At 62.7% G+C, this 27734-nt stretch overlaps 1 protein-coding gene across 18 annotated transcripts; it reads right to left on the bottom strand.

The window, feature by feature from the left end:
* Positions 1 to 615: 615 nt before the first annotated feature.
* On the bottom strand, positions 616 to 26137 carry Tpcn2 (two pore segment channel 2). Of its 18 annotated transcripts, none has more exons than XM_048807814.1 (25): positions 25955 to 26137; positions 22814 to 22878; positions 22102 to 22178; positions 21584 to 21761; positions 20277 to 20393; positions 18483 to 18589; positions 17663 to 17738; positions 15427 to 15526; positions 14492 to 14557; positions 14084 to 14148; positions 13521 to 13597; positions 12941 to 13022; positions 12734 to 12820; positions 9293 to 9412; positions 9113 to 9172; positions 7813 to 7941; positions 7152 to 7201; positions 5866 to 5965; positions 4078 to 4222; positions 3404 to 3449; positions 2999 to 3080; positions 2794 to 2876; positions 2235 to 2316; positions 1773 to 1838; positions 616 to 1171 (listed from the first exon to the last, which is right to left on the bottom strand). In XM_048807814.1, the coding sequence occupies exons 1-24, from the start codon at positions 26067 to 26069 to the stop codon at positions 1818 to 1820; spliced, it is 2130 nt and encodes a 709-aa protein (XP_048663771.1). In that variant the 5' UTR covers positions 26070 to 26137; the 3' UTR covers positions 616 to 1171; positions 1773 to 1817. The 18 variants fall into 18 exon arrangements, 6 of the variants coding, with proteins under 6 accessions (XP_048663771.1, XP_048663769.1, XP_015358773.1 ...); XM_048807812.1 differs by having other exon boundaries at positions 1773 to 1852; positions 25955 to 26136; XM_015503287.2 differs by having other exon boundaries at positions 1773 to 1852; positions 3404 to 3477; positions 4078 to 4149; positions 25955 to 26136.
* Between the last annotated feature and the right edge of the window lie 1597 nt (positions 26138 to 27734).

Genomic DNA, 27734 nt, shown 5'->3' with positions numbered 1-27734 from the left:
GCAAGCAGCCCAGCCCTGAGGGTCCTTCTGCCCTAACCAGCCCCCCCCTCAGAGGCAGCCTGCTCCAGGAGGCCCAGCGACCAAGGCAGAGTGTCAGGCACAGGCACAGGATTCCAGGGGACACCAGGAGCCACAGGAAGCCAGCATGTGCTGTCACAACCACCTAGATCCTCATGATCCCACATTCTGGGGCTACACAGTGTCCCTGGGCCCCTTTCCAGGATGTCATCCTCAAATCCCATCTCCACACAAGCTGGCAAGACTAGGGCGCCTGTGTCCTGCCAGGCGCTCACCCTTCAAGCCCACGGCAGACCTCACTCGTCCACCCAACGCTCTCCTCCATGAAGGGGCTCCAGGGACTAGGCAGCAACCCCCTGAGCTGGTGCCCCAAACGAGAGCCCTGGGCCAACCTGGGTCCAGAGTGGATCGAGAGATGACACGGCCTGTCGCACACGCCCACTTCCCCCTCCCCACCCTGGCCCAAGCAGGGCCACCTCGGGCTTGCAGGCCACCGTGCAGTGGCAGGAAGCCCCTCAGCCAGGTGTTCGCGCTTTCCCGAGCAGCCCTGCCCCAGCAGCAGGCCCCGCGTGGGTAGAAAGCACAGACGTCTCAGCCTCCGCGGGCCACCGTGGAATTATTGGCACTCTGATCCACAGAAACACCCGGCCCCCATCACGCGCACAACCCGTGACGTAACGACACACCCAGGTTCCCCCGTGTCCGACCACCAGCACCCCCAGGCCCGAGGCTGCAGGGGACCTGCCCAGCCCACGCGGCCCTGTCCCTGGAGGCCTCCAGCAGTGAAGGCACCGCCTCTGGCTTCCAGGCTGGCTTCAAGGCCCCAGAGTCGCCTCCACAACAGAAAAGCAAGTGCCTCCCGGGAGCAGCTGGGGAAGGACGGCAGCAGGGCGCGGCCACCTGGAGAGCCCGACAGCGCAGCGGCTGAAGGGCAGCAAAAGAGGGACTGGCTTCCTTGTCCCCCTGCTGTCCCCTAGGTGGTCAGTCAGAGCACAGGCTTGTCCTGCTTGGTCATGTGCCATCTCATCCCCAACCAGCCTCTCTCCTGCCGGCTGGCCAGGGGCCGTCAGAGCGTCACCTGCAGAGCCGCACGTGCGGGTGGTTACGCAGCCTGTGCATCAGCTCTTCCTCCTTGGGCTCCTCCAGGATGTCCCTGTGAGGCAGAGGACCAGGCGCTGGGTGAGAGCCACAGCTTAGGGGAGGGTCCCCAAACCAGACGGGCCGGAACGAACACACAGGGACTGGGACCCCAAGGACCAGACCCAGCCTCGGGACAGACGCAGGGCCGCCAGCAGCGCCACCAAGGCTCACAGACACCAGCACAGGCCGGAAGGGCACTGCCGGGGCTCCGCGGTGGCTCCGGCCCCAGCAGTGCGGGGAAGCAAAGACAGACCGTAAAAGCCCAGACACCCGCTGGGCACAGCTGGCACCCGTGCAGGAAATGAGACCCTCAGCAGGCCACCTCCAGTGTGACTGGCCACCTTCCTGGACCAGTACAGAGGCATTCAAATGGTCACAGGAAGGAAGGTCACAGGAGCACCCAGAGGCCAGGAAACTGAAAGGGGGGGCTCTTTCACGTGCTGGAGCCGCGTCGAGCAGAGAGCCCCAGCCCACTCCTGGCCCTGGCCCTGAGCTGCTGTGACCTGCTCAGCTGTGGCTCAGGAGAAAGGGACATGGTGGCAGGGAGACCCATCAGGGCCTGCTGCTGCACTTCACCCCAGGAGGCTGCTCACAGTGGCTTCCCAGTAACGCACCTGAATATGAGCTCTGCGGTCAGCTGCATCCCCGAGAGGTGCCGCTCATGACTGCGGGGGTCCCACCTGTAAAGGAAGTTCTGGGGAGCGGGAGGGAGGAGGGCGGCCAGTGAGTGTGGGCCCTGTGTGAGGCCAGCCCTGCTGCTCCTGGGCCCAGGTGGCCAGCATCACTGCAAGGGTGGGCATCTCACCCTGGACGCCTGGACTCCGGCAGCGAGATACTCACTCCTGCCGTGGCACGGGCTGGGGCCCCTCCTTCAGCACCAGGCCAGGGCCTGAGCAGCACCACCATGCTGCGTGCGTCAGGCGTGTCCCAAGAAAGCCCAGCAGCCAGGGCAAGCCGCACCCACGGCCAGACCAGCCCAGCACAGCCATCCAAAGACCAGAAGGCCCAGCCCCAGCTTCCCACCAGTAACTGACACGCGAGAAACCGAGACAGGCCTGGGCAGGGACTTCCGGTACCTCCAAAAGCAGAGCCAGAAAGAGGTTGACCCAGATGACGGACGACACCAGCCACCACAACACGAAGTAGACCAGTGACCACCTGTGGGGGACAGGGGGTGCATCCTGGGGCAAGCAGAGCGGGGAGGTCCAGTCCTGACCCCACCATGCACACCTGTCAGGACCTCATCCATGCCCAGCTGGTGTGGGGCACTGGTGTCCCCACTGAAGACCCCCCGGCACCAGCTCACGCAGGAGGGTCCAGGCCACGAGCTCACGTGGGAGCTCAGCACCACACACACCTAGGCCTCCAGGCCAGGCCCTTGTTGGGCTGGGCAGGGCTGTCCTGCCATCTCCCTGGCCCAGCCCACGGAATTCCCGTCACAGCAGGCCACCAGCGCCTCCACACCACACCCGAGAGAGAGTACCTACGTCCTCGGCCATCGCCCAGGAGCAGTGTAGATGGGACACGAGGTCGGCCAGGATGAGCGGCCAGCCACCCCGCACTGTGGAGCCAGCCGGGGCACCTGGAGCGGAGGCGGCAGCCGTCTGGGGGAGCCTGGCTAGGGGTGGGGCTCACCTGCCTGCGTAGCGCTCGTAGGCTTCCAGGAACACCTGCCAGTTGTTCACCACCATCACGTTCCACAAGGTGATCAGGGCGGCCTGCGGGGCAGAGCAGGGGTCGGGAGAGTCCCTGAGGGGGGCAGGGGAGCAGGCCGTAGGGGGGGCAGGGGGGCCTGGGGGCAGGGAGCCGGGACTGGGAGGGGTCAGGCCACAGGACTCACCGCAAAGTCATCAAAGTTGTTGGCCCAGTACTCCAGCTGCTCGAAGCTGCCACAGGGCGCTGAGCCGTTGTCGTGGGCCAGGCTGGGGACACAACACCCCTGTCAGCAACAGGGGCCAGAAAAGCAGCACTCAGCACTGCCCTAGCCCCCTGCTCAGCCAGGACCTCCCTCAGGCCCCTGGGAAAAAGGAGGAAGAGCAGAGTGTCCCCCACGCAACAGGACCACGGACACAGCTCCTCTGGGCTCCGGGGCCACAGTGGGGCTCCAGGTTCTGGGCCTGTACTGCCCACCCCCCATCCCACCCACTTCTGCAGCCTGGACTCAGAGAGGGGTATGGGAGCGGTGGTTCTCAGGAGCCCCAGGCAGGGCACGGGGGGGGCCACAAGGGGAGCAGGGACCCCTCACCTGTCATTGCCAGGAGCCACGATGGCACCTTGGAACAAGTTGATCCCTAAGATGGCAAACACGTAGTACACCACCTAGGAGCCCGGCAGCCCCATCAGCCTGACTGCCCAGAGCCAGCCAGGGTCTGAGAGGCCACAGCCTTCCGCCCTGGGCACAGGCTCCCAGCCTGGCCACTGCCCCCAACCATGAGCCCCACTACTTCAAAACATTGTCAACCTCCGGGGCCAGGTGACCTCAGGTGCCAGTGGAGCTGGGCAGGTATGTCCATGCTCCCCAGGGGACCTGGGTGCTGCCTACCAATGAAAGGCGGCTCAGGGACCCCAGCTAGCATGGGGCCCCTCCTCCCAAGCTCAGCCAGCAGACAAAGCCATCCAGTCCCCAGTGACAAGGTGGCCCTGGGATGGCATCCCAGACTCCTGGCAAAGGAATGCCGATCCAGCCCCACCCATGACAGCCCCAGGTCCCGCCTCCAGGAAGGGGAGCAACCTGGCTTCCTGCCCAGCCCTGTACCTCCTTGGCCTCACCTCCCTGCTGATGCCCCAAGCAGGGACCCTGCTGCCCACAGGGCAAAGTCGGCCAGCCGCTGCTCCCGTCAGCCACTATGGAAGGCCAGTCCACCCAAGTCCACTGCCCAGGGTCCTGGTCCCCCGCCACTAGCACCCTCCAGGACTCACCACCAGGATGCCGCCAAATGCCCGCAAGTTCTGGACAAGGCCCAGGATGGTGCTGGCCACCACGGCCATCAGCTGCAGGTAGGAAGAAAGCACAGCCTCTCACTCCTCCCGCCCACTGAGGGACACCAGCACCCACTCTATGACCCTGAACAGAAAGGCAAAATGGACACCAAGCCACAAGCCACACACCCACAGGCACCCAGCAGCCACCCACCCACACATGGCCACACCTGGCCACACCCTACAGCTGTCCCCACACTGCTCACACACCTGGACATACAGACTCAGCCCACAGCTGCCCACACCCACCGGGACACACAGGTACACACATCCTAAAGCCAGCCACACACACTGGGACACACCTAGACAGGTGCATGACCTCCCACACACACCTGGACACACCTAGATGTGCACCTGGCTACCCACACACCCCCTCACCTGCACACACCACGCCACCCATACACCTGTCCACACACCACACCTACACCCATCGACACACATCCACACCCCAAATGCCTAAACCCACCTGTGCCAGGAACTCCTCACATGGCCGGCCGCCTCGCAGGCCTAGTCCTGTGCCCCTGGGCAGAGCCCCCGTGTCCAGGGCCTCAGACCAGTCTGCCTGCCCACCCGTGGGCCAGGGCAGCTCCGAGGAAACAGCCCTGGAGGTGCCCACTAAGACGGATCCCCACCGGCCAGCCAGGCCTGCAACCCCACCCCCCCGCACACTGTAGGCAGAGGGGCGCCAGCAGGTGGACACCACAAGGGCGAGGGTGCAAGCCCACGCCAGACACCCACATGCACACAGGTGCCTGAACAGTGTGCATGTGACACCGTCCTGCGAGCATGTGTGACATGGCAGACCTACAACCCACATGTGTGCGGTGTGCACACTGTGGATGATGCGATGACATGTATGCATGTGCTGTGCTATGAGCACGTGACTGCACATGGTTACGAGGACATGTGACTACATGGGTTACGTGGACATGTATGTGACTGCACCTGCTTATGTGGACATGCGTCACTGCACGTGGTTATGTGGACATGTATGTGACTGCATGTGCCTCTATGGCTGTGTGCAGGAGTGCCGTCTAGAGTTCACATGGTTGCACATGTGGGCCCTGCAGTTGCATGCAGCCGTGTGTGCACAGTGTGACTCCATGTGGACACATGTGTATGCACGCATGTCCTGTGCAGAAGGCTCCAACGCAGCAGCTCCATCTGCACCCAGGACCCCAGCCACCTTCCATGGTAAACCCACTGCTGCGGCGAGCACAGGGGAATGGCACACCCTCGGGAGAGGTGGGAGGAAGGAACAAGACACCTGGAAGGGGGGTCTGACCTCCTCAGTTTCACCTCTCCCATAAAGAGTTTAGGATGGGAGCAGCGCTCTGCCTCCACTCCAGGGGCTGCGCCTGAACCCACTGACCACCTGCCTGCCCACAGGTTGCGGCTCCTGAGGGCACATTAGAAAAACAGGGGCTCAGAGAGGCCACCAGCCACCCCCCACCTGCCCCTCACTACCACACCAAAGCCTTTCCGCCATCTCCAGCACGCGGGTTCCTAGGACAGCCGAGGGCACGCACACCCAATCTCGCTGGCCCTGATCCTCACCACACACAGGGCTGGACTCGCCTGCCTCTAACTGTGGCCCCACCTCAGATGCAGGCATGGCTGAGGTGTGCCCAAGGGCGTCTGGGGTGGTGGGGACGGTCCGTGGCCTCAGACTTGCCTGTCCCAGAGCCACATAGTGCTGAGGACGACAAGAGAGGCCAGCGCACGCACCTTCATGTTGGGGATGATGCGCAAGAACCGGAACACAATGAGGATGTTCACCAGCCGCATCATGTCCCACAGCGACAGCAGGCCCCGCATCTCTGGCTTCCTGGGGAGATGCACGGGCAGAGTGGAGGCCAGAGACCCACCAGGGGACGGAGGTACGCAGTAGGGCATGGCCTGCAGACAGCCACACACGGACCTCACGGTCACACCTCCCGGGGCAAAGACCCAATCTATAAAGGTCACTGAAGTCCTGAACTGGGCGCTCAGATCCCGGCAGGACAGGCCCTTCCCCGACCCCATTTCCAGACTCCCACCCTCCACTGTTCCGTGTCTCCCACCCCATTCCTCGGCCCCTGACCTCCAACCCTCTTCCTGTGCCCCTCACCCCAGACCCCATTTCCTGTGCTGTGACTCAGTCCCACCCCTTGACCTGGCCCTGCCCCACCTGGCCCTGCTTGGGGTTTCTCTGTGTGCCCCTTGCCCAGAACATCCACCCACCACTCCCCGGCAAGGACCAAGAAGAGGACAGGGTACAGTGCACACTAGAGACAAGGGGACGCCTGTCCTGGAGTGCAAGCGGCACAGCCTCTTGCCACCAAGGTGCTGGCCACGCAGCTCCTGCAGGGCACCCAGGTCCCGGCACTGTGTCCTCCTGCAAGCTCTGGGCCCAGGCCAGCCCCCAAGCCCCTCCACGACGGGGCCACCCGTCCTGGCCTGCACTGTGCTCTGGGACATGCTCGCAGCACCAACCGGTTCCTGACAGATCCTGGGACAGGCACCACACCAGCAGGCGTCCACCACACGTGCCCTCTGACTGGCCAGAACCGGGGACCATGGGCACAAGCCCTAGCCCCACCACTTACAGGGGGTAGACTGCGGAAGGGGACAACCAAAGGTCCCACATAGGACAGGTACTCCCTCCAGGACCTTCCTGAAGCAGAGGGGCCCAGCTGACCCCAGTGATCACCAGTCCCCAGGCCTGAGTTTGGGGGCTCGGGGAGTGTCTGCTTCTGGTCCTCAGCACCTCAGGGGCCACAGGCCCATGGCAGTGCTGGGACAAGGAACCCCTGCTGCTCAGGAGGGCACCTCAAGGGGGCCACTGCCCAACGCCTGGGGCACCAGAACAGACCCTCACGAGCACAAAGAGGCTGCCCCCCTCCCACCAGGCAGGCCCCGCCCTGGCCGAGCTCGCCTGCTGCACCACGCAGAGCCCTCGGCAAGGCCTGGGCCACCGGAGGCACGGGGTGGGGCTGCCAATGGGGCCCCCAGGGTTCTCCTGGGTCACATACCAGCCTCGGTAGGGGAACCCGTACACAGCCAGCATGAGGATCTCCAAAACCTTCAATGACAAAAGAAAGCCTTGTAGAGCAACGCCAACCCGCAGCCTTCCAACGACCCGAGCTGGCGCGCGACCAACGTGTTCTCCCCAAAGGCAGAGGTCAGCTCCGTCTGCACCCCCATGGTTTGGCTCCAGATGACAGGAATTGTGTCACTCTGGCCTAGGAGTTGCAGACACAGGAGCAGCTCAATCAAGGACAGACGGGAAGGCCCCGAGTTCTCCTGCAGTGTGGTCAGGGGCAAATGCTCCCGTGGACCACTCCAGCGTCCTGCTGCCCCGCCCCCAGGCCCAGCATCTGGGGCAAGGCGTGGACACTCCTCTGAGGGCACCCTGGGCACCTGAGCACACCAGCAGGCCCTCCCCCACACCCAAGGTCACACTGAGGGTGGAGTGTGTGCGGGCCTGAGGGGCCCTCACTCCACTGCACTTGGACGCTGTAGAAACCCCACCTCCTGCAGCCCCCGGTACCTGCCAAGCAGCTCAGTTGGGCTAGGCCAGCCCCCGTCCCTTGAGGCACTTGGGTCCTCAGCAAAGCCTCAGACCAGCACAGCCCGAAGCCACAGGCCGAGCCCACACCACGCGAGAGGATGGCCGGGCATCTCCAGCCTTACCAGCAGAGCCAAGGTGACGAGGCCATCAAACAGGTTCTCGGGGTAGGACAGGTAGCCCCACGGGCCCAGGGCGAAGACCTTGAGCAGCAACTCCAGCAGGTAGTACATGATGAAGACGCAGTTGAGCACCTGAGGGAAGAGGCGCCTCAGCCATCGCGGCCCTGCGGCCACACCACCCCCTGCCCGACACCACAGCACCCGGCACCCCGCTCTGCCCGTCTCCCCACCCAGGCCTCCCCAGGGCTCCCGGCTCACAGGTGGCTTCCCAGTCCCTGGTGAGAGTTTGGGGGGGCTCCTCGCCAAAGGTGGCTCCACCGGTAAATAAAATAGCCAGTGGCTCTCCCCTCCAGGCGGCCACAGCACCCCTCCCACACCACAGGCCCACAGCCCTCAGGGAGGCGCAGGTCACGTTCCCAGGTGTGTGGCCTGCCTCCTACTCCCAAGTGAACGTGGCCTCCGTCCTCCTGGGAGGAGGTGACCACTGAGGAGGAGGAACAAACACCCGACTGCATGGAGGCGGCTGCGTGGAGGGGCTGAGCATGGAGCCCCCTGGAGGGCCAGAGCTGGCTGCCTGCGGGTCCGCCTGGTGGCCCTCCCGACAAGCACGCTGCTCCAGTGTGGACAGCCTGGAGGAGCCCGGCCTGAGAGGCGGAGGCTGGCCTGGCACGAGGAGGCCCAGGCTTCACTCCAGCACAGAAAGACAAGCAAAGCTAAGACAGACAGACAGGCAGGCCTGCCCCAGGCTTCTCAGGAGGAAGAGCAGCCAGCCCGGCACCACCCGGCCCTCAGGGCCCGGGAGCCCCCTGGCGCCGGCCAGGGAAAAGCCCGACATGAAGAAGGGGAAACGGGAAACGTGGTCTTCCCAGAGAAGCGGAAGCCAGTAGAGCGCAACCCCCACACTGATGGAGTGACACCCTCCACTCCAGGCCTCACGTGACAACGAGGTCACTTTTTAATTTGGCAAATCGAGCTTCACTCTTAGCTTTATTCTTAGGCATGGTTTCAGGGACTCGGCAGAGCCCCTAAGGCAGGGGACACAGCAGGGTGCTGGTGGCTCTACCTACTGCCCGGGAGAAGAACTTCAGCTCTCTGAGGGATTTAACAGAGCTCTCCACATGAGGTCCAGGGCCAACAGCCAGCTGCCAGCTGAGAGCGGAGGGCCAGGAAGACCCTGCCCACGGGCCCCCAGCTCTCCCGGCCTCCTGCCACGGCGCCACGCTGTGCTCTGCACCAGGCCACCCTGCCTCACTTCTCCTCAACACAGCGGACGGCCTGCCAGGCCAGGGATCCCAGGGCTTACCCCTAGGACAAAGTTGTCCCGGTCACTGGGGGCCACGTCCTCATCCAGCACCAGGAACACCTACGAAGCCAGAGCAGAGGGCAGCTCACAGGGCCAGCAGGACACACGGCAGGCAGCACGGCCAGGGCAGGGGGCTTGAGAGACCCGCCTCCCACACCAACAGGGGCAGCCGGCGCTCACACAAATGGACACGAGGTTCGCCAGGGTGATGCAGTTGCCCAGGTAGTCAAAGTAGCGGTGGCCGAAGAGGAACTGGGCACTCTGCAGCAACGGGGACCGGTAGCAGGGCCTCGGCGGGTGCTGAGGAGGGAACCCGCAGCTCAGAACCACACGGCGGCAGGCCCAGCCGTCGAGGAAGCAGTCCCAAACCGCCTCCCCGCCACCAGGGAGCCACAACCCCACGGGCACCTCAGCAAGCCACCCTGGGACCCACGGCCATGTTAGGTGCGTGCCCGGCTCACAGCCTGACACAGCCAGGCGCGGTGGGAGCGCCAAGGGCAGCAGGAGCCCAGCGCCGCCATGGGAGTTCCGGCCTGGCCCCCTCACGAGACCAGCACTTCCCAAGCTCCGTGGCCTTGCTTCAGACACCTCCCGTGTGCACAGGATGGGGACGAACAACCCGGCAAACCACACAGAAAGCCAGAGACTCAGCAGGGAAGGAGGTGCTCAGGTGTCCACGGGAGTCGCCAACCACACGTGGGCATTTCCTTTCAACCCAGTGAAGTTGGACACCATTTCTGTGGCAAAGGCCACAGGTCAAGTGCCGGCCAGCCCCACATGAGAGGCCACTGCGGCAGGTGGGCAGAAAGAGAGCAGTTCGTCCCCACAAGGTGTTCCACAAGACGCGGAGGCAGAGGAGGGGCTGCAGGAGGAGAGCACGGGGCCTGCACTCAGAAGGGGCAGGGGCTGCCGTGGCCTCAGACTCACGCAGCTCAGAGGCCAACCACGCCGGGCCATGGGAACAGAGGCCTCAGCAGTCAGGTCCCGTCCCTGGGCTCCCAATTCATCCTTCACCACCTGCCCCATGGCGACAGGCCAGTCCCCAACAACATCCCTGGCCACCAGTGAGCATGAGGAACGCTGGACGTGGTGGGAGTGCAGGCTCTGGGTGCCCTCTGGGGTGGGGCAGGGGTGTGATAGGGGGACATCCAGAGTCCTCCAGCCACCTGGTACTCCAGGTGACCCAGAGCTGCAGCCTGACCTGGCGACGTGGAGGCCAGCACCCAGAGGCCACCTACCTCCAGCACACCCTGACCACTGGCAGCCTAGGTGCCATACCAGGGACCACTGCCTCCTGCATGCCCACCACCTGAGAGCTGAGCCGCACCACAGAGGACTGAGCGGCCTGGGGAGGGGTCCACTCTGTGCCTGACCACACACGGACACCTTGGCCAACAGAGTTGAGCACCCCATCACAACCGCACAGTCACACGGAGAGAGCACTTCCATGCTGCATGTGACGTGGAATGACAAATCATGTGATCGGATGGGTGGCCTCCAGGGGCAGCGAGGGGGCTTCGCCACCCTTTGTTATTGTCTACTACAGCCACCGCCTCGTCTTTAACCCAAAGCCCCTCGTTAAGAGGACAGGCTTCTTTGGAAACTGGCAGGGCGGTCTCACTTGCAGCTCGTCAGCAGCTCATCAGCATGAATGGACCAGCAACCTGGGCAGGGCCAGGATGATGGACAGGAGCTGACCTCCCGAGTGCCCATGACTCTGAAGGGGCCACCAAAAACCACAACCTACCCACCATGGTGGTGGAGGCCTATGATCCCTTCTGGAGGCTGAAGCAGGAAGACCTCAAATTTCAAGGCCAGTCAGCACAACGTTAACGAGGCCCTGTCTCAAAATAAAAACGTCCAAGGGCTGGAGGGGTCGCTCAGTGTGGAGCCCTGGCCTGGCATGCTCAGGGCCTGAGTTCCACCCAACGTCCAGCCTTCCTGCTCCTCACTCCAACTGAAATACGCCCCCTGCCCGCAGCCTGTGGGGAAGAGGGTGGCATCCAAACAAGCTGCACCACAGCTCTCAGGACTCTACCCCAAACTCTACCCATGGAAGAGCAAACTGGCAGGCGGGGAAGGACAAGGCCAGAGCAGGGATGTGGCTCCAGTCCTGGCCTTCGTGGCCCCAGCCCGCCCTAGCCTGCTGCCCTGGATCTCGACAGCCACAGCCCATCTATCTTCCCTGCCTCCTGGAAGGTGGGTCACCGTCTCATGACCCACAGGTCCTGGCACTGGGAGAGGGCAGGAGAGTGAATGTGACTGTGACCACAGTACCCCCAGGTCTGCAGACGGCTGCCAGGGACAGCCAGAGGCCAGTGGGCATCACTGGGAGAGCTGGGGAACCAGAACCCTGGGTGGCCAGCTGCAGGAGAGACACCGCCCACTACACACCCACCACGCTCCGGGCCCTGGTGCTAAAGAGGGGGCCTCCACCTGGGGCAGGAGCCACCCCCTGCAGCAGGCTACACAGAGGCCTGCTGGCCGAGGCCCTCCCCAATCCACGCTGACCTCCAACACACTCACTCTGCACCTCCAGGTGACTCCACCTGACAACTCAGAGCCACCCTGTCCCAAGCAGGGGTGTGGTAGCTGAACACACACAGGGTCCCCTGCTGAAGTATCACTAGCACTGCCAGGCCCCAGGAGGGACACCCCAAACGATGACAGGGACAAGCTCACACACCATCCCATGCAGGTCGAGGTGGCCTAGAGACACCTGAGGAAAGCACGTCCTGAAGAAAACACGTGACAGGCTGAGCCCACGGGGGGCCAGCAGGAGCCTGGCTAGCCGACAGCCCAGGGCAAGCGCTGCCTCCCAACTGTCCCTCTGCTCAGCGCAGGCCGGTACCCCAGGGGCGGCTGCACCTGGAAATGGGGCTTTGAGAGTTCAGCAAGTGAACACAGGCCTTCACGGGAGGACCACGTGAGGAAGGCTCTCGCCACCTGCAACCCAAGGACAGGCCTCGGAGGAGCCAGCCTTGATCTTCGACCCCCAGCCCCAGGATGTCAGACAAGGCCCTGAGCCTGCAGCCCCTGGTGCAGGCTTATTCCCGCGGCCTCCCTGCACAAACGTAGCAGGATGCAGAGGGCTCTGCCTCCTGTTCTAGCCCTGCTCAGGTTCCTGCAGGGTCCCCAGGCCAAGGAGTGGAAATGGCAGCCCCTCCACTGCCCCTCTGCTGCCCAGGACACCTCTGCTCCTTCCAGGCACCTCCGCCCACCAGAACCTCTACACAGTGCTGAACTGGAGGCCAAGGTCCATGGTAGGATGAGAGGTGGAGGCTGTGCAGAGACAGTACTCCACCTCCAGGGCGGACAGGACCCCAGGAGGCAGCTCCCCGGGCAAGCCTGGCCCAGGCCAGCTCCCAGCGCTGGTCTATTTCTTCAGACCAGAGCAAACTGGCAGACGGGGAAGGACAAGGCCAGAGCAGGGACGTGGCTCCAGTCCTGGGCCTTCATGGCCCCAGCCCGCCCTAGTCTCCCCAGTTTGCAAAAGCCAAATGACCTCCACCCACTGCCCATGAGGGGAAAGACCCCAGCAGACAGCATTAGAAGAACGCAGAGTCCCCGCGCACCCTGGTGGCCCTGGGCTGGGCAGGCGGCACAGGCCCGCCCCGTTACCTCTCTGACCACACCTCTGTCGACCTCACTGAAGATTTTCTGGAACTCGTCAGCTGACAGCAGCACACCATCAAGGGAGCGCACCTTCTGCGGAGGCAAGCCTGTCAGCAGGCCGCAAGGGGACTGCCACGCCCCAGCCCCAACCCCACGGGCCGTGAGCGCTGGCCTCGGAGAGCCCACAGGCTGGGCAGACATGGGAGCAGCTACCTCCATGACGGCCTGCTTTTGGGAACTGCTCAGCTGGGCTTTCTCAAGCACCTGCAGGAAGTCCTGGGGCATCACCCCAACTCTGTGGGACGGAAACCCGCCAGTGAGCACTGCCCCGTGGCAGCCCACCCCGGCCTCCCCGGCACTTGTCCTGAATACCCTCACTGCCCTGGGCAGGGCCTTGCCTGAGGGGCACCTCCCAGCAGCACCCCCCCTGCAGGGGTGGTACAGCCACCAGCATCTAAGACCCAGGGAGACACTCGTCCCCCTCAGAGGAGCAGACTCCACTGCCACCAAGCAGCAGGTCCAGAATGCTCTCAGTGATGCCCTTGAGCTCTCTGACCACGTCCACAACACAGCAGAGTGGACGCCCGGCCCAGGCAGGAGCCAAGGCAGACATGACAACAGCAGGAGCCCAGAGAGTATTTTCAGGATTCCACATGAACCCGAGCCCGTGGCCAGACAGCAGGGGCTGTTGGGGAGACCCCTCGGGGATGCCCAGACCCCACCCAGGGCAACAGCCCCTTTCCTGGGGAGAAAGGGCCCTGGCCACACGCAGGCCTGGAGAACCCCAGCCTACCCTGTCAGGGAGCAGAGGACTTCGTAGGCAGCACGGGTCCCCAGCCGCCTCCGGAACAGCGAGGTCTGCAGAGATTTCTGCAAGGAGGACGCTCTGAGCAGTGGACTCCCCCACACCCCGCCGGCCCCTACCCCTCCCCGTCCCCCGACGGTGGGCAGACGGGAGGCCCCAGCAGCCTCCAGGGAAGCCAGCCATCCTCGGCCTCTCACCCCTCAAACAGGGGATGACAGATCCCAGGGGGGCTGTCCTCAAAGGAGGGAGGTGGCCAAGGCCCAGGGGAAGTGAAGCCCACTGGCTCACTCCTGTGTGGGTCCCTGGCAGCTTCACTCTAAGGTTTGGGACAGCTCTGGGGACCCTGGGTAGCCACGGCAACAACTCCTGCACTCCCACAATGACTCAAGGCAATGACACAGGGTGTGTCCCGGCTGGCTCACGGGAGGCAGTGGCCCCTGCCTGACCCACATGGCCTTCAAGGCTGAGGGCTACCCCCTGGCCTGCTGGGGCCACTCCACGCTGGGTCTGAGGACACTTCCAGACACAGCCCGCAACGCAGCTCGCCTCACCATGAGGTAGCCCCGGAACTGGTTGTAGATGATGGCGGTCAGCAGATTCATCAGGAACAGGCTCCCTGCCACAGAAAAGCCTCGGTCAGCTCAGAGTGGCCTGGAGCCCCAGCATGGCAGGTCCTACACACTCCCCTGGGCAAGGTGAGTGGGCACAAAGAGGACTAGAGACCACGGTGGCCGCAAGACTCCTTGCTCGCAGCAGGACAAACACCTCAAGGGCCTCACGCCCCATCTATGAGTGGGCACAAGCAGGCCAGGCCGGCCCGGGTGGAAGGATGGACGAGGGCAGCCAGGGGTGGCAGGGAGGCAGGACCCGGGCGGGGGAGGTGTCTGCGGGGTCCAGGTCAGGGCACACCTGAGCACCGGGGCTGTGACCTGGGAGGCTCCGCCCGACGGGGCGCTCACCTATCAGGGTGAAGACGATGAAGAAGATGGCGTAGGCCCGGTTCTCGGAATACGCAGGGATCATCACTGAGCAAGGAAGGGACCAGAGACAGAAGGCTCAAGCCCGCGGGGACCCTCCCAGCTCCCATGTGACTCGGGCCAGACGCCCCACAGCACAGGAGGCTGTGGGAGAAGTAAGGTTTCTGGCTCGAACCCCAGCCTGTCACCTTGGGCCCTTCCCGGGATAGGAAGGTCCCATGGAGGTCCACAGAGGACAGTCAACCCTGAGCCAAGCTGAGATCAGCCTCCCTGCGGCCATATCCCCTTCCCCACAGAGACTGGCTGGGTCTCACAGCACAGGGAGACCAAGCTCAGGGCAGGGTGCTTGGCTCTCCCGGGTGGGCATCCCAGGCTGCCCATGGGGAAGGCCTCATTGGTGCGAGCATCCCTAAGCCCAAATGAAAGGCACCAGCCAGCGTGGCAGAGCCACAGCCAAGCCCACGAGGCCAGAGGCCTCCCTTCTGGGTACAGCTGCACCTGGGCAGGTGGGGGACCAGCACCCATCACAGCCAGCCAAGACCCCAGGGTCTCTCGCCTGCAATCCTCCCCAGCAGCACGCACCTCACGCTGGGCCTGGGCAGCGGCAGGGAAAGTGGCTGGGCCCCAGTGAGGCTGCCAGAGGGCCCACTGACCACCGCCATTCATCGTCACACAGAGAACACGGCTCACAGTCAGCTTCTCCAAGGAGAAAGGAGGCAAGATGCAGGAAGCAGGAGAAGCAGGAAAACAAGGAGCCAGACAGAAAGACAAGCAGCAAGAAGGGAGAGAGGGGTGAAAAACAGGAAAAAAGGACAGAGGACTCCAGAGTCACCCGTCCCCTGGTCGGACAGCCCTGGACGCTCCCTCCAGGCCGCGGGGCTCCGCCCAGGCCACCTGCCCTGCCCACCCGCACACACCGTCAGGGTTGTTGGCCGTGGTCAGCAGCACCAAGAGGGAAGTGAAGGCGTCCAGGAGGTTCTGGAAATAGGTCAGCCTCTCCTTTTTCTCATGTTCGTCCTGCCGAGAGCAGAGGAGGCTCTGGGAAGCCACACAGGCCCTCACCCCACGGCTGGGCCTCCAGTCGGCCGACCTTGGGACCCAGCAGCCAGGACCATCCACCAAGCTGTCCTCATCTACTGCTCCTCCACCCACCCGCCCAGGTGTGCTGAGCATGGACTGGTGGCAAGGGCACCACAAACTCCTGGAGGGGAGGACTTCACAGGCTCCAGGGGCCTGTCTGGCACACAGCCCCCACAGGGCCTCAGCAGGGCCAGGATGGAGCAAGAACGCAAAGGGCCAGGGGGTGGGCAGCAACTGGATGTGAGCTTGGCCCTCCTGGGCTTGAAACAACCCACCCCCCAGGCCTAGCGGGCTCTGAGCTGACCGAGGAAGGCCTCAGCCCGGCACCTGGCACCCAGCGCACAGCACCCGGCACCCGTTTCCAGACAAGGCCACCCCTGGTGGGGCAGCTCCCCAGGAAGGCAGGCATCGCCCAGGACCTGAACCCAGCAGGGCTCCTGCCAACACCTCTACAGTCAATTCCTGTGGGGGCCGCCCCATGGGACCCTCCGACCCCAAGCCCCCAACCCAAGGCCCACCCTGTGGGGGAGCAGAGGAAGCCTGAGCCCAGGGTTTCTGCCCCACCCACTGCCAGCAATGACAGGCTGGCCTGGGGCACGGTCCAGAGGTGGGAAGTACACTGCTCCATGGGACCAAGGCCCTACACCAACCCCAGTCCTCAGAAACACCTCCAACCAGACTGCATGGGGACAGCCCGCATGCCGAGCAGGCTGGCCCCGGACTGTGCTTACCAAAGGGCTGAAACGAGGTCAGGCACTGGGACAGTGGGCACGAGCAGGGGACACTGAGCAAGGCCACCCAGACCTACAGGCGCAGGTTCCCAGCCTGCCTTCCAGGCCATGCTAGAGAGGGTAAGAACCTCACGGGGCCAGTCACCACCGCCCGCCCCGCCCACTCCAGCCAGGCAGGGAGCGAGGCTCTGCCAAGACCAAGGGCAGCATCTTCCTGCGGGTGCTCAACGTCACCCTGCTCAGCCAGCTCCCCTGCTGGGGCCAAGACCCACCTGGAGGGGGAGCCACACTCCCAGAAGCTGGGGACACTTAGCACTCCCAGGCTAGAGGCTAAGGACACCTCCACCCACACTGACTCCGCCTCCCCTGGGCTCTGGAAGCGGGAATTGACGACCACCCTCATGGGACAGTCACTGGGGGTCAGCAGTAGGGCCACCTTCACAGTCCAGCAACTGCCCTGTCACCTAGGGACACACCCAACAGACACAGACACACCCCAGACACAAGCACGGAGGTGCACACAGGCACACTCACGCACAGAGACATGAAGACGTGGGGCCGTGGCTCAGGCTGACCCCTCTCCCGGGTTAGGAGCGCACCTGGCTCCCCTCCTGGGCGGCACAGCCCAACCCTAGAGGTTCTTCAAACTCACAAAAACCAGCCCTGACTGCTGACCACGACCAGCCACATCCCAGGACAAAGGAGTAAAGAAGAGGGTGGCCAAGGCCTGAGGCAGACAGTGACCCCAGCCAGGACATGAGGGCAAACACAGAGGATGGAAAGTGGGGGGCCCACAGCAGGCATTGAGGCCAGGTGACAGGGGCACACCCTCATACAACACCAATCTGCTGGGGGTCAAAGGCTCAGCTGGGGCTGGGCAGAGCGGGGATCAGGGTCAAGGGCTGGAGACAAGGATGTGTTGGCAGGGGCACTCCCAGAAGCCAGTGCAGACCCAAGGGGCCCCAGTCAAGGAGGGGTGCAGAGGAAGGCTCAGTGTGAGGCCCGGTAGCCCCTTGGGGAGGGACCTAGGAACTACCTCCTGGACAACCGGCAGGAAGGTGGCAGGGGTGGCGCAGGATGGGAACAGTGGCCCCAAGCCCAGGAGAACTGGGGCCATCAGGGCCCCAGCAGTGGGGCGCTGGGAGCACTAGGGCCCCTGAAGATAGACCTTGGGCTCAAGGTGGGCCACATGACTCCTGGTTACACAGCTCAGGCAGGGCCGCGCCGGCCCTCACTCCCTCCAGCCTACTGACTCCACAGACACCGTGCGCAGACCTTGCTTGAGGGTTAGCCAGTGCAGAGGACAGCCCAGCCCCACCTCTGGCCACGCCCACCACCTCACCTCCTCGCCCACGGTGAACAGCAACGTCCCAAATATGGTGAAGAGGCAGAGGTGGACAACCAGCAGCAGCCCGACGCTGGGGAGAGGGCGGGGCTCAGCACCCACCAGGTGTAGGCCCCAGCCGACTGGCCTAGGGGGCACCTGGGGCAGAGTCAGGCACAGCCATCCCCTCCTGTCCCCAGAGGATCTGCTGAGCACTCAGCCCAAGAGGCTGGAAGATGGCCTGCTCCAGCCTCGCAGAGCCGGCCTTCTGTGGTGGGACAAAGACAACCCCAGGGGCATGACCCAGGGCCCAAGGCCACCTCCATCTTTCCGGCTGAATGAGAGGGACATCAGCCAGATGTGCCACCAAGGAAGGGATTCAAGGCAGAGGGAGGACCATGAGTGACATTTCTGTGGGCAGGGGAGGGGACTTATGGAGAGCTAAGAATGGCCCCAAAAGCCCCAACTTTCTGGTGATGACAAGGACTTGCAAGCAGGGACGCCATCTGAACTTTTTAACACCCAGCAGCAGCCACAGAACTGCGGGTGGAAAGAGTGGAAGGAGACGGCGGAGCAGGGGCAGGGGACCACCACGGGAGCACAGGGGCAAGCAAAGACCTGTCAGGGGGCACCCCAGTACCAGCAGCCACAGGGGAGGAGCAGCAGGTCTGCCAGGGCCTTTAAGGGGCCCGCCAGATCCAATGACCTCCTCAGAGCGCCAAAGCACCCAGTGGGCCTCTCAGGCAGCACTCTGGGCAGGAGTGCCCAGGCCAATCCTCAGGCCCTCAGGCTATGCACTTGCACGGGAGCCTTGCAGCCCCAGGAACCCAGAGCACACCTGGCCATCTCTGGCAGCGACCACCGGATGCACTTCAAGGTCTTCTTCATCATGGAGGAGTTCTGCAGCAGGAAGAAGGGGCGGAGGAGGCGGCGGATGCGCAGACGCTGGAAGAGCCCAGGGCAGACTCAGAACCCTGTCTGTGTCCTCACTTGTACCCACCCCTGCTATCCCAGGGGCAGACATCCCAGGGGACTCAGGCCCATCGAGGGCCCTGCTGGATTCAGCACCAGCCTGCCAAGCTCAGTGGCATGTCACGGCCATCCCTTCCTCTCTAGCTTGCCCTGGTCCCCCATGACAGAGCCAGCTGCACTGTGGAATGACACCTGGGTCTGGCGTTCCTCAGGGATCAGCAGCCTCTCCCTCACACAGAACCTGGGTCCCACTGGATAAGGTCCACCAGCCCCCGGCACGGCAGGCCCTCTAGAGTGACCCATCCAGGAACTTGCTGGCCCTCTCTGGGTTGCATCTGTCATCCTTGGAAGGGCCCCAGCCCCGGGCATGGGCTGAGCAGGCCAAAGGGAATAGAGGTGACCTAACAGAGCTAGGGGCTCCAGCCTGCCCCGGCTCTGCAGAGGCATGGGTACCCCACATGCCCAGACGCAGTCACAGGCTGCCCACAGGCAGAGGCTCTGGTCTTGTGGTCCAGCATCACAGGGCTCCCCCCACAGGCCATGTAGCATGACAGCCCCACTCAGCAGCAGGGAAGGACAAAGGTCAGTTAGGATATGACCAGCTGGACAGCCAGGGCTGTTTCCGTGCCGTGCATGGGTCCTGGCAGGCGGGGGCCTGCTCGTGCTTACCAGTGGACTCTTCCCACCACCCCTCCTCGCCCTTCTCAGTGAGGTCAGGTTGGTAACTCAGCCCATGGGTTAGAATATCTGCTGGCCAGTCAGGCGGATGCCCTGTCACTCAGCTTCACGATTGCTGGGCTGTCCTCCCCTTCTCAGCCGAGAGAAGGGCAGCACTTATGGGAGAGCCAGAGGCTGCCCCTCATAGCAGCAGGAGGCCATGGGGGGGCTTTCCCTCTCGGGCAGTGGCTCCCTGCGCTCATGGGCCTGGGTCTGCCAGCTGGAGGTGGAGGGCACCACACTTCCTCCTCTACTGCATTCCCAGCAGCAGCCCCCGCTGGGCCACCCCTCCCAGAGGTCCAAAGGCAAGGAGGGTCCCAGCTCTGGAGTCCCCTCCCAGGGGCTTCGGGTGCCAATATGCCAACAACCCCACCTCTTCCTCTGGTTCCCCGGTATCTGCGTGGTCTTTCTCCACTTCTCCCTACAACAGCACCCGATGGCTCTCCTTCCCCCACAGACCCCAACAGACGCGGCTGAGAGCGGCCAACCTGTCACCGCTCGACACCACCAAGGCACCAAGGGTGCTCTGCAGGGAACAAAGGCCCTGCGGTCAGGACTCTGGGGTGGCTGTGGCTGTGCAATGCTGCTAGGTTGCACAGAGCTTGGGGTAGGGCTCTGGGCATAGCAAGGGACCAGGGTGGCACTTCCATGGAGACCCAGGCAAGTGAGTCTGGCTGCCAGGCGGGCTGAGGGCCAGGAGCTAGAGGCCCAGGAGCTAGAGGCCCAGGATGTGCTCCCAGGTCACCCTCTCACGCTCGGGATGCCCAAGGACGCCTCCTGCCTTCTCCAGGCAGCGGGTCCCCATGCGCAGGTGGGAGCATGTTCCCTGCCCAGCAGGAGCCCAAGGGCTCAGGGTGAGGGCAGCGCTAGGCAAACGGACAGCAACACCTGTGCCCCACAACCCCAGGGAGCTCCGCCACCTCAGAATGTCCTCACCACGCACCTCCTGACAAAGGAGACAGAGGGACACGGTCCAGTCCACAACAGACACAGCCAGCACCGCGACGTAGGCCAGCAGCCACACATTCCTCTGGAACTGGGCGCGCCCGACCAGGAAGCACTGCAGGAGACGAGGGGGAGCGGTGAGCAACGCGCCTGCAGCCAGGCGGGGACGTCAGTGCCCACGGGAGGAGCCCACAGAGCAGGAGACTGCCCCACAGGGCCACCTCCACGTGGTCAGGAAGTAGCCTCTGGCCAAGAGCACCACCACTAGCTGTGCAACCTCAGGCCTCGCCCTCAGCCTCGCGGGCCTCAGCGTCCTCCCTGGTCACAGGGTTCCCAACTTGCCCATGCAAGCCACCAGTGCAGGAGGGCAGGCTGGGAAGGCATCCTGGGGGGACGGACAAGACAGCGCCCCAGCACAGGGCACCTGGACCACAGCAGGAGGTAACGTGGGCTGGGCTTTTAGTCTGCTCTTCCCTGTCCTAACCGCCACTCCCACCAGCAAGACAGCCTCCTGAGGTCACCCCTGCAGATAAGAGCAGGTGGCCACTCTCGTCTAAAGACCACCAAATGCACCAGCCACTCAGAACAGCTCACATCAACTTCTTACCCGTTTTGGTTCCAGTTTAAAAATCCCCAGACCTGTTGACCGTTTCTGGGTTAAAAAGAGATGGGGAGGGCTGGGCTAGGGCTCAGGGCAGAGCGCCTGCCTAGCACGGGTGAGGCACTGGGTTCAAGTCTCAACACCTCATATAAGCAAGATAAATAAATAAAGGTCCACCAACAACTAATTAAAAAAAAAAAAAAAAGATGGAAGAGCTGCCAGGGCCTGCGTGTCTCTGCACACCCCCCAGGGTCCAGCCACGCAACCCACCCCTCCTAGGAGGGACTGCAAGGCAGGCTCCCAGCAAAGGTACCGCACAACCAGGAGGCACGTGCAGCCTGACCCAGGCCATGGGGGCCCTGGGACCACAGTTCTGGAAGGCTTCACACAGCCCCCAGAGTGCCGGCCCTTCCGTGCCCAGTGGGGGAGTTGGAGGCTCCTAGGCCGACAGAGCCACAGGCCCACATGAGCCAGAAGGGCCACCTGCAGCCTCCAGAGGGATCTTGTCACAGACAGAATTGAGAGTCAGATGTGCAGCAGCCACTGTGTGGGCAAGAGACCCCTTTCTGTCCCACACCCTCCTCTTTAGGGGATGACAGGGTGCCCTTAGGTGAGACCACTCAGTCCTCCTGTGTGGCCGCACTGTCCCCCCACAAAGGTCAGCCTCTGAGTACTCCCAGAGGCACCCCGGCCGCCCACCATACCTTCACAGACACGTCGGTCATGAAGACCAGCAAGCACAGCCCCTCGATGCCCTCGGTCAGGCCACAGGGCGGCTCCCAGTGCAGGGAGCGGTAGCGCACGTCGGCAGTCTTCGTGAGCGAACACGGGCTCTCAGTAAAGGCCAAGGCCAGGATGGAGAAAATGGTGAAGTTCAGGATCCTGGGAAGGAGACAGAACATGGTTAAGGCACAAGCAGCAGCTGCCCTCAGAGCCAAGAAGTGCCTGGCAGGCAAACGGCAGGCCGCTCGGGGACAGCAGGGGCTGGCACCTCCCGGCCCAGTACTGCCCTGGGCTGGCCGCGCATCCTGAGAAGGGAGCTCTCATCACCCGGAGCCCCACTGCCCTCACGGGGGCTCCTGCCTCAGGGAGACTAACGCCCCGTCTGAGCCCACAGGGAGGGTGCCCACCTGGACAGAGGCAGGTAGAGTCTAGAATGGGTGAGGCCACCACCCCCACCAAGCAGGACATGGAACCCCACACCCCACAGGTGCAGTCTCACCGTTGGCACGCGTTCGAGTAGTAGCATCGGTAAAGCCGCATCGAGCCGGCGTCCATGCGGTGGGAGATGGAGCGGTACTGGGAGGGAAGGGTCACAGGGAGGACGTGAGCAGGGCCCTTTGGCAATGCGGAAGTCCTGACGGGCGTCCCCACATTACCACAGGCACAGCCAACACAGGGCACACCCAGCAACCCACTCGGACAAGCCCAGGGGTAGGGATGGATTCTGTCCCTCTCAGGCAGGATCTGTGTCGGCGCGTGGACCCGGCCCCAGGTGCCCCCCGGCTGCAGCTGTAGACCCTCTCAAGCTGCCAGATTTGCCAGGCAAACAGAGTTCCCCAAAGGCCAGCTGACTAAGGGGACACTGGGGAAGATCTGCAGAAGGCACAACTATGTCCCTGCCTACCTACGAGGCTCTTCTATGTGTGAGGCCTGCCGCTGTCCCCAGCACTATGTCCTCCTCTGGGATGTAGCCCCACCTAGGACCTGGAGCGGGGAGGCCCAGGACAGGACCTGGCATGTGGTGAATCAACACCTCAAGGACCGCAGTACCCAGTCACCTACCTCTTCACAGCAAGAACTCCAGGACAGCCACCAGGCCAAGGGCCCGCTGTCATGCTACTCTAACTCGCAGGCCAGCAGCTGAGGCCTTGACCCAGGACAGCAAGGACTGGAGGGGCAGGGAGATGCAGCGGCAGGGAGCCCGCACTCACCTGCATAGCATCTTCAATGAACACCACAGCCTGGTCGATGCAGAGGTCCCGACTGGCCACGGCGGCTGTGGGCAGAGAGGACACGTCCAGTGACCATGTAGGATCATGTGGCTTCACCCTCCATGGTGGTCTGACAGAAGACGACCACTAGCCACAGATCCCTCACCCTGAGCTCAGCACCTGACACCTGGCCTCCGCAGGTCCCCACCAGAAGAGGAGCGTGGCAGCCTGAGCTCCTGGCACCAGGCCTAGAGAGAGGCAGCTCTGCCCTCAGGCCACCACTGCCCAGAGGACAGAGTGCAGAGGACACCTGCCCCCAGCAAAGCCCTATGGAGAGCAGCAGAACTCTGCAGAGCCCCAGTGCTAGACTGGGGTCCAGAGACCTCTCCCACCCGGGAACAGGCTCTGCAGGTGACTCCATTCTGCCCGGCAGGAGTGCTGACAGCCACTGCCCGGTTCTGAGAGGACGCTGTGAGGTACAAAACGGAGTACAAGAGCCCCCAGCCAGTCTGGCACCCAAGTATGATCCATGACAGGGCTGTGTCACTCCTTAGCCGCTGGGTCCCACCACCAGCCTCCTGCATGTCCCCAGCATCCCCAACAATATAATGGGCCACCACGACCAGCCCACTCCACCCACCGAGGTCACAGAATTAACACTGACACATAAAATGGAAAGCATCGAATACAGAGACCAAGCAGAGTCCCATTCCCTCCTGGTCCCTGCCCCAGGACCAGGAACCCAAGTCACCCAGGGAAGAGCCCAGGCAGCACCCAAATGCCAGGCCTCTTCCAGGCCCTCCCTGGCAAAGGGAGCTGTGTCCTTCACCATGTACAAGTTGGTTCTCAGGGCACAGGAGGTGGGGCCTCCTGGAGGCCCAGGTGATGGACGCAGCCAGCCCCTGACGGAGGGGGGCTTTCAGGAAGAGCCTGGCCAGCTGCTCATGGGCACCTCCCGCCCCTCACAGCACAGCCAGCAAGTCACCTCCCCGGGCTGACTGGCTCAGTCCCCACACATTCAACCACAGGCTCACCCTCAGGACCCTAACTGTTCCCACAGAGGGGCTGCGGTGTCCCAGAATGGCTGTAAACAGACGCTGTCTGGCTCTGTGCCCAGCACACAGCAGACCCCAAAGCTGACTTACCCAGTGGGCAATGAACAGCCCGGGGAAGCAGAGGGTCTGAGAGCCCAGCCATCACGCAGGTCCCTAAAGGAGGGACGGACACCAGACCACCCTGTCCCTGTGGTTCACTTCACCTGGTTTCTGGTTGCGGGTCCTAAGATTCTGGGTCCAGCCATCAGAGCCCACCCAGCCCTCAGTATCCAAGGCAGTCCCACCTGAAGTCCCAAGGGATCTTGTCGCAAATCCCGGGAAGCCCACACAGCGTCCCATGAGTCCTCCAGGGTCACACTCCGTCCAGCCTGGTACTGCAGGGGGACCCCTCTGCCCACCACTGGCTCGTGCTGTTTCTCCACCCTGTCCCCCACCATGCCATTCATTGTGACGGTGGCCCCGCCAAGCCCTTACCCAGGCTGCTGCCTCTGCCAGGGGCACCGCCCCACCTTGTGGGAATGGGATCTCACCCTGGGCAGCTCACCTGCCCATCACGGTGGCAATCATCTGCCCACACCCCATCACCCCACTAAATGTGGGTCTGCAGGCTTGGGGATCCCTCACTCCAACTATTTCTCAAGCTGTAGAGGGAGATTTTGACCCGGAGGGAAAAGCACTCTTCCCAACCTTCGATGGAGCCCTGTTAGGTGGGCTGAGCCAGAAGGACCTGGCCACAGGGCCCCCCCAGGTCCCTGGGCACTCTATAGCAGCAGCTCCCCTCCCTGTGGAACACAGGGGCCATCTCAGAGCCCAGCACAGTGCTGGGACAGACACAAAACTGCCCTCACCACAGTGACAAGGCCAAGAGCCCTGAGACCCCCTCATCAACACTGCCCACCCTGGCTCCTGTCTCAACAGCCAGGGTCACACCTGCCAGAAGTCCACTTGGCCAGGCTGGGACCTGCAGCCTCACGGCTCTCCTGCCCTGGACGGCCAGCGGCACCCACACCACCTCTCAGATGTTCTCTGAATCACACAGGCCCCTCCACCTATCATGGCCCCCTTTTACTGAGACTCAGAATGGATAAGCAACTGCCATCCTCACACAGCCAAGAAGTAGCAGCCCCAGAGATGCACCCAGCCCTCCAGACACAAAGCCTGTGTCCCCTGAACCATTCATGTATCCTGTCCCAGCCTGGCAGGGGCTGGAAGGATGTCTGGTCCCAGGAAGCAACTTAAGAATCTCCCTGGGGGCAGAAACAGTGTGGCCAGCTCGTGGCCAGCTCAGCTCTAGTTCCCTTATCTCCTGTCATGTCAGGCACCTTCAAGGATCCACCACCCCACAGGTGGTGGTCACTATCCCAACACAGTCCCCTCCAGGGCAGAGGAGGAAGAAGCCCAGAGAGGGAAGTGGCAAAGCAGGACGGTCCAGTGTGTTTCTAGCAACAGCCACCCGTGACCTTGGGCAGTCTGGGGCCTCTCCAAAGCCGTTTCTTCCTGAATAAGATGACACAGCTCCTTCTGCCTCTGACCCAGCACCTAATTCCCCTGCGGTCAGCCAGGGATGGTGGACTCCACCCTTGCACCCTCCCAGAGATTCTGCAATCCCTGACCAGAAACAGGAAGGGCAGGATGAGGCTGGGGAGGGAGAAGGGCCCCAGGCCCACCAGCTGCTGGGGCCCACCTGCTGTGACCAGGCCAGGAAAGTCACTCCAGGAGTCTGGAATCCCCATGAGCCACTCCTGGCTTGTGACCTTGAGTGACACCTCCCTTGGGCCTCAGTTTCCCCCACAAGAAACAGGGAGAAGGAGGGGATGAAAGTGCTGCCTCCTAGGAGCCTTAAGGCCACCACGGAAACGCCGCCGTCTGATCAGCCCGGCACCCTGCGGGTGCTGCCCGACGTCCTCTTCCCCGGCCCCTCGGGGCCGGCCACGACCCCCCAGCGCCCCAACTCCGCCGGGCTCGGGACAGCTGCTCCCCTGCGCCCGGCCGCGCTCGAACGCCAGCCAAGTGGGGTCCCGGGAGGACTCGCGGGTGCGGGGACCGCGGGACCCTCGGGGGACCCCGGCCAGCCCGGCCCGCTCACCAGGACCAACTTGAACGCTGCGGCAAGTGGACAGCGCCTGAGGGCAATCGCCGTCACCGCTGCCGCTATGGGCCCGGCCCAGTAGCGGCTTGGACTCGGCCTGGAGCTCCGCCATCCAAACACCACGCGCCGGACCCGCGAGCGCCCCTTCACTGCGCAGGCGCGAGGCACGGGCCCTGGCGTTCGGGAGGAGGAGCGAGCGCTCTGTGACGCGGGGAAGCCCTAAACTGGCAGCCAATGAGAACGGAGGCCTCGAGCGTGGGGGCGGAGTTTACAGGGCCCGCCCCTCTGGTGGGACCAGTGTCCTTCTCGGGAGGGGCAGCTCCTTCGGGCTTCAACTACCTCCCGGGGCTGGGAAAGAATGCATTTCCCATTACTGTTGAGACCAGAAACTGAGCGTCCCCTGGGAACTTTTTAATAATGCAACTCCTTGGGCCCTCCCAGACCTCCTGAGTGGGGAACAGGGCCCAGGACTACGTTTTAACACGCATTCTGGGTGATTGTGATGCATGTGAATATTGGGTAGATGGGACATCCACAAAAGCCAACCCCCAAAGTGGAACTTGAGTTTGTCTTCGGATAATTAGAGAAGGTAAATGTAATCTAGGGTAAAGTTTAAAAACACAATTGACACACTTGAAAAAATATTTACAACATATGTTAAAAAGTGTTTTCAACATGAATATGTAAAAATCTCATGTTGGTTTTCTGTCGCTGAAATGACAAATTACCACAAACTCAACTAAAACAGCTCCCATTTACCTAGCAGTCCTGGCAGTCCAAAGTCCAAGGCTGGACTGAGTTCCAGTCTCCAGACCTCCCCGGCCACTCTGGGGTCTTCACCTGTAGACTGAAAATGTACTCCCCGCCTCTTCAGTATGCTGCGGAATTTGTTGGCCAGCACTGAAGCTCACCTCTACTTGCTGGATGTTGGCGGCTGGTGGTTCTCAGGTCCTGGGGGCCATCCCGTTGTGGCCCACTCCATCACCACAGCCAGCAGGAGCATATTGAACCTTCCTGCTATGACAGTGGGAACCAGGGTTAGGTCCCTTTTCCTCTCAGAATCACAGAACCAATAAAGGAGACCAGCCCAGATTGAGCAGTGAAGGAAGGTTTTTTGTTTTGGTTTATTTGGGGGGGCTTTATTGTTGTTGTTGTTGTTGTTTGTTTGCCAAAGAACAGAAGAAACAGAAAGAAAGGCTTGCAAATCTGTTCCTAAACCCGTGGAGTGGGTAGGCTAGTAAAAGAAATGAGGAGGAAGGACAGGCTAATAAAGGGGAGGAGGTCAGAAACCAAAGTGGCAAAGGCCTGTAATCCCAGCTACTCAGGAGACTGAGACAGGAAGATCACAAATCAGGCAGATCAGGCTCAGCAATTTAGCAAGACCCTGTCTTTGTAAATACAAAGGGCTGAGGATGTAGCTCAGAAACAGGGTGCCCCTGATTCAATCCCCTGTACTACAAAAAGGGGGTCAGAGGAATATTTGTGTCTTCTAGGAGTGGGGCTGGAGTTCATAAAGCATGCAGATGGGATTAAAATAAAGTTAGAGATTGCCTGGAAACAATCGTAGACCCAACCAGTTCTGGCTAGTGCATCAGAAGAGGGACCCCCGGCCTTCACACATCTTCCCTAAAAGATGAACAAGATTTGGTCCAGATAGGAGTTCAGCTAGGTCCCTTAGGCAAGGATGCTTCTTCGAATGGGATGCTTCAAAAGACCAGTATGGGTTCCTCAGTGGCCCCTGACTAAAGAAAAGATACAAGCAGCCCATGACCTGGTC

This window comes from Marmota marmota, unplaced genomic scaffold (genome assembly GCF_001458135.2).
Source record: "Marmota marmota marmota unplaced genomic scaffold, marMar, whole genome shotgun sequence".
NCBI classification, from domain to species: domain Eukaryota; kingdom Metazoa; phylum Chordata; class Mammalia; order Rodentia; family Sciuridae; genus Marmota; species Marmota marmota.
This window is presented reverse-complemented; position numbering and strand designations above follow the sequence as displayed.

Coding starts and splice junctions, on each gene's coding strand:
- Tpcn2 (XM_048807812.1), bottom strand. CDS start 26,069: ATGGCGGAGCTCCAGGCCGAGTCCAAGCCGCTACTGGGCCGGGCCCAT. Junction 14,149..14,491: donor CATCGTCTTCACCCTGATAG/GTGAGCGCCCCG, acceptor TTTCTGTGGCAG/GGAGCCTGTTCCTGATGAAT. Junction 7,942..9,112: donor GGGACAACTTTGTCCTAGGG/GTAAGCCCTGGG, acceptor CTCTTCCCTCAG/GTGCTCAACTGCGTCTTCAT.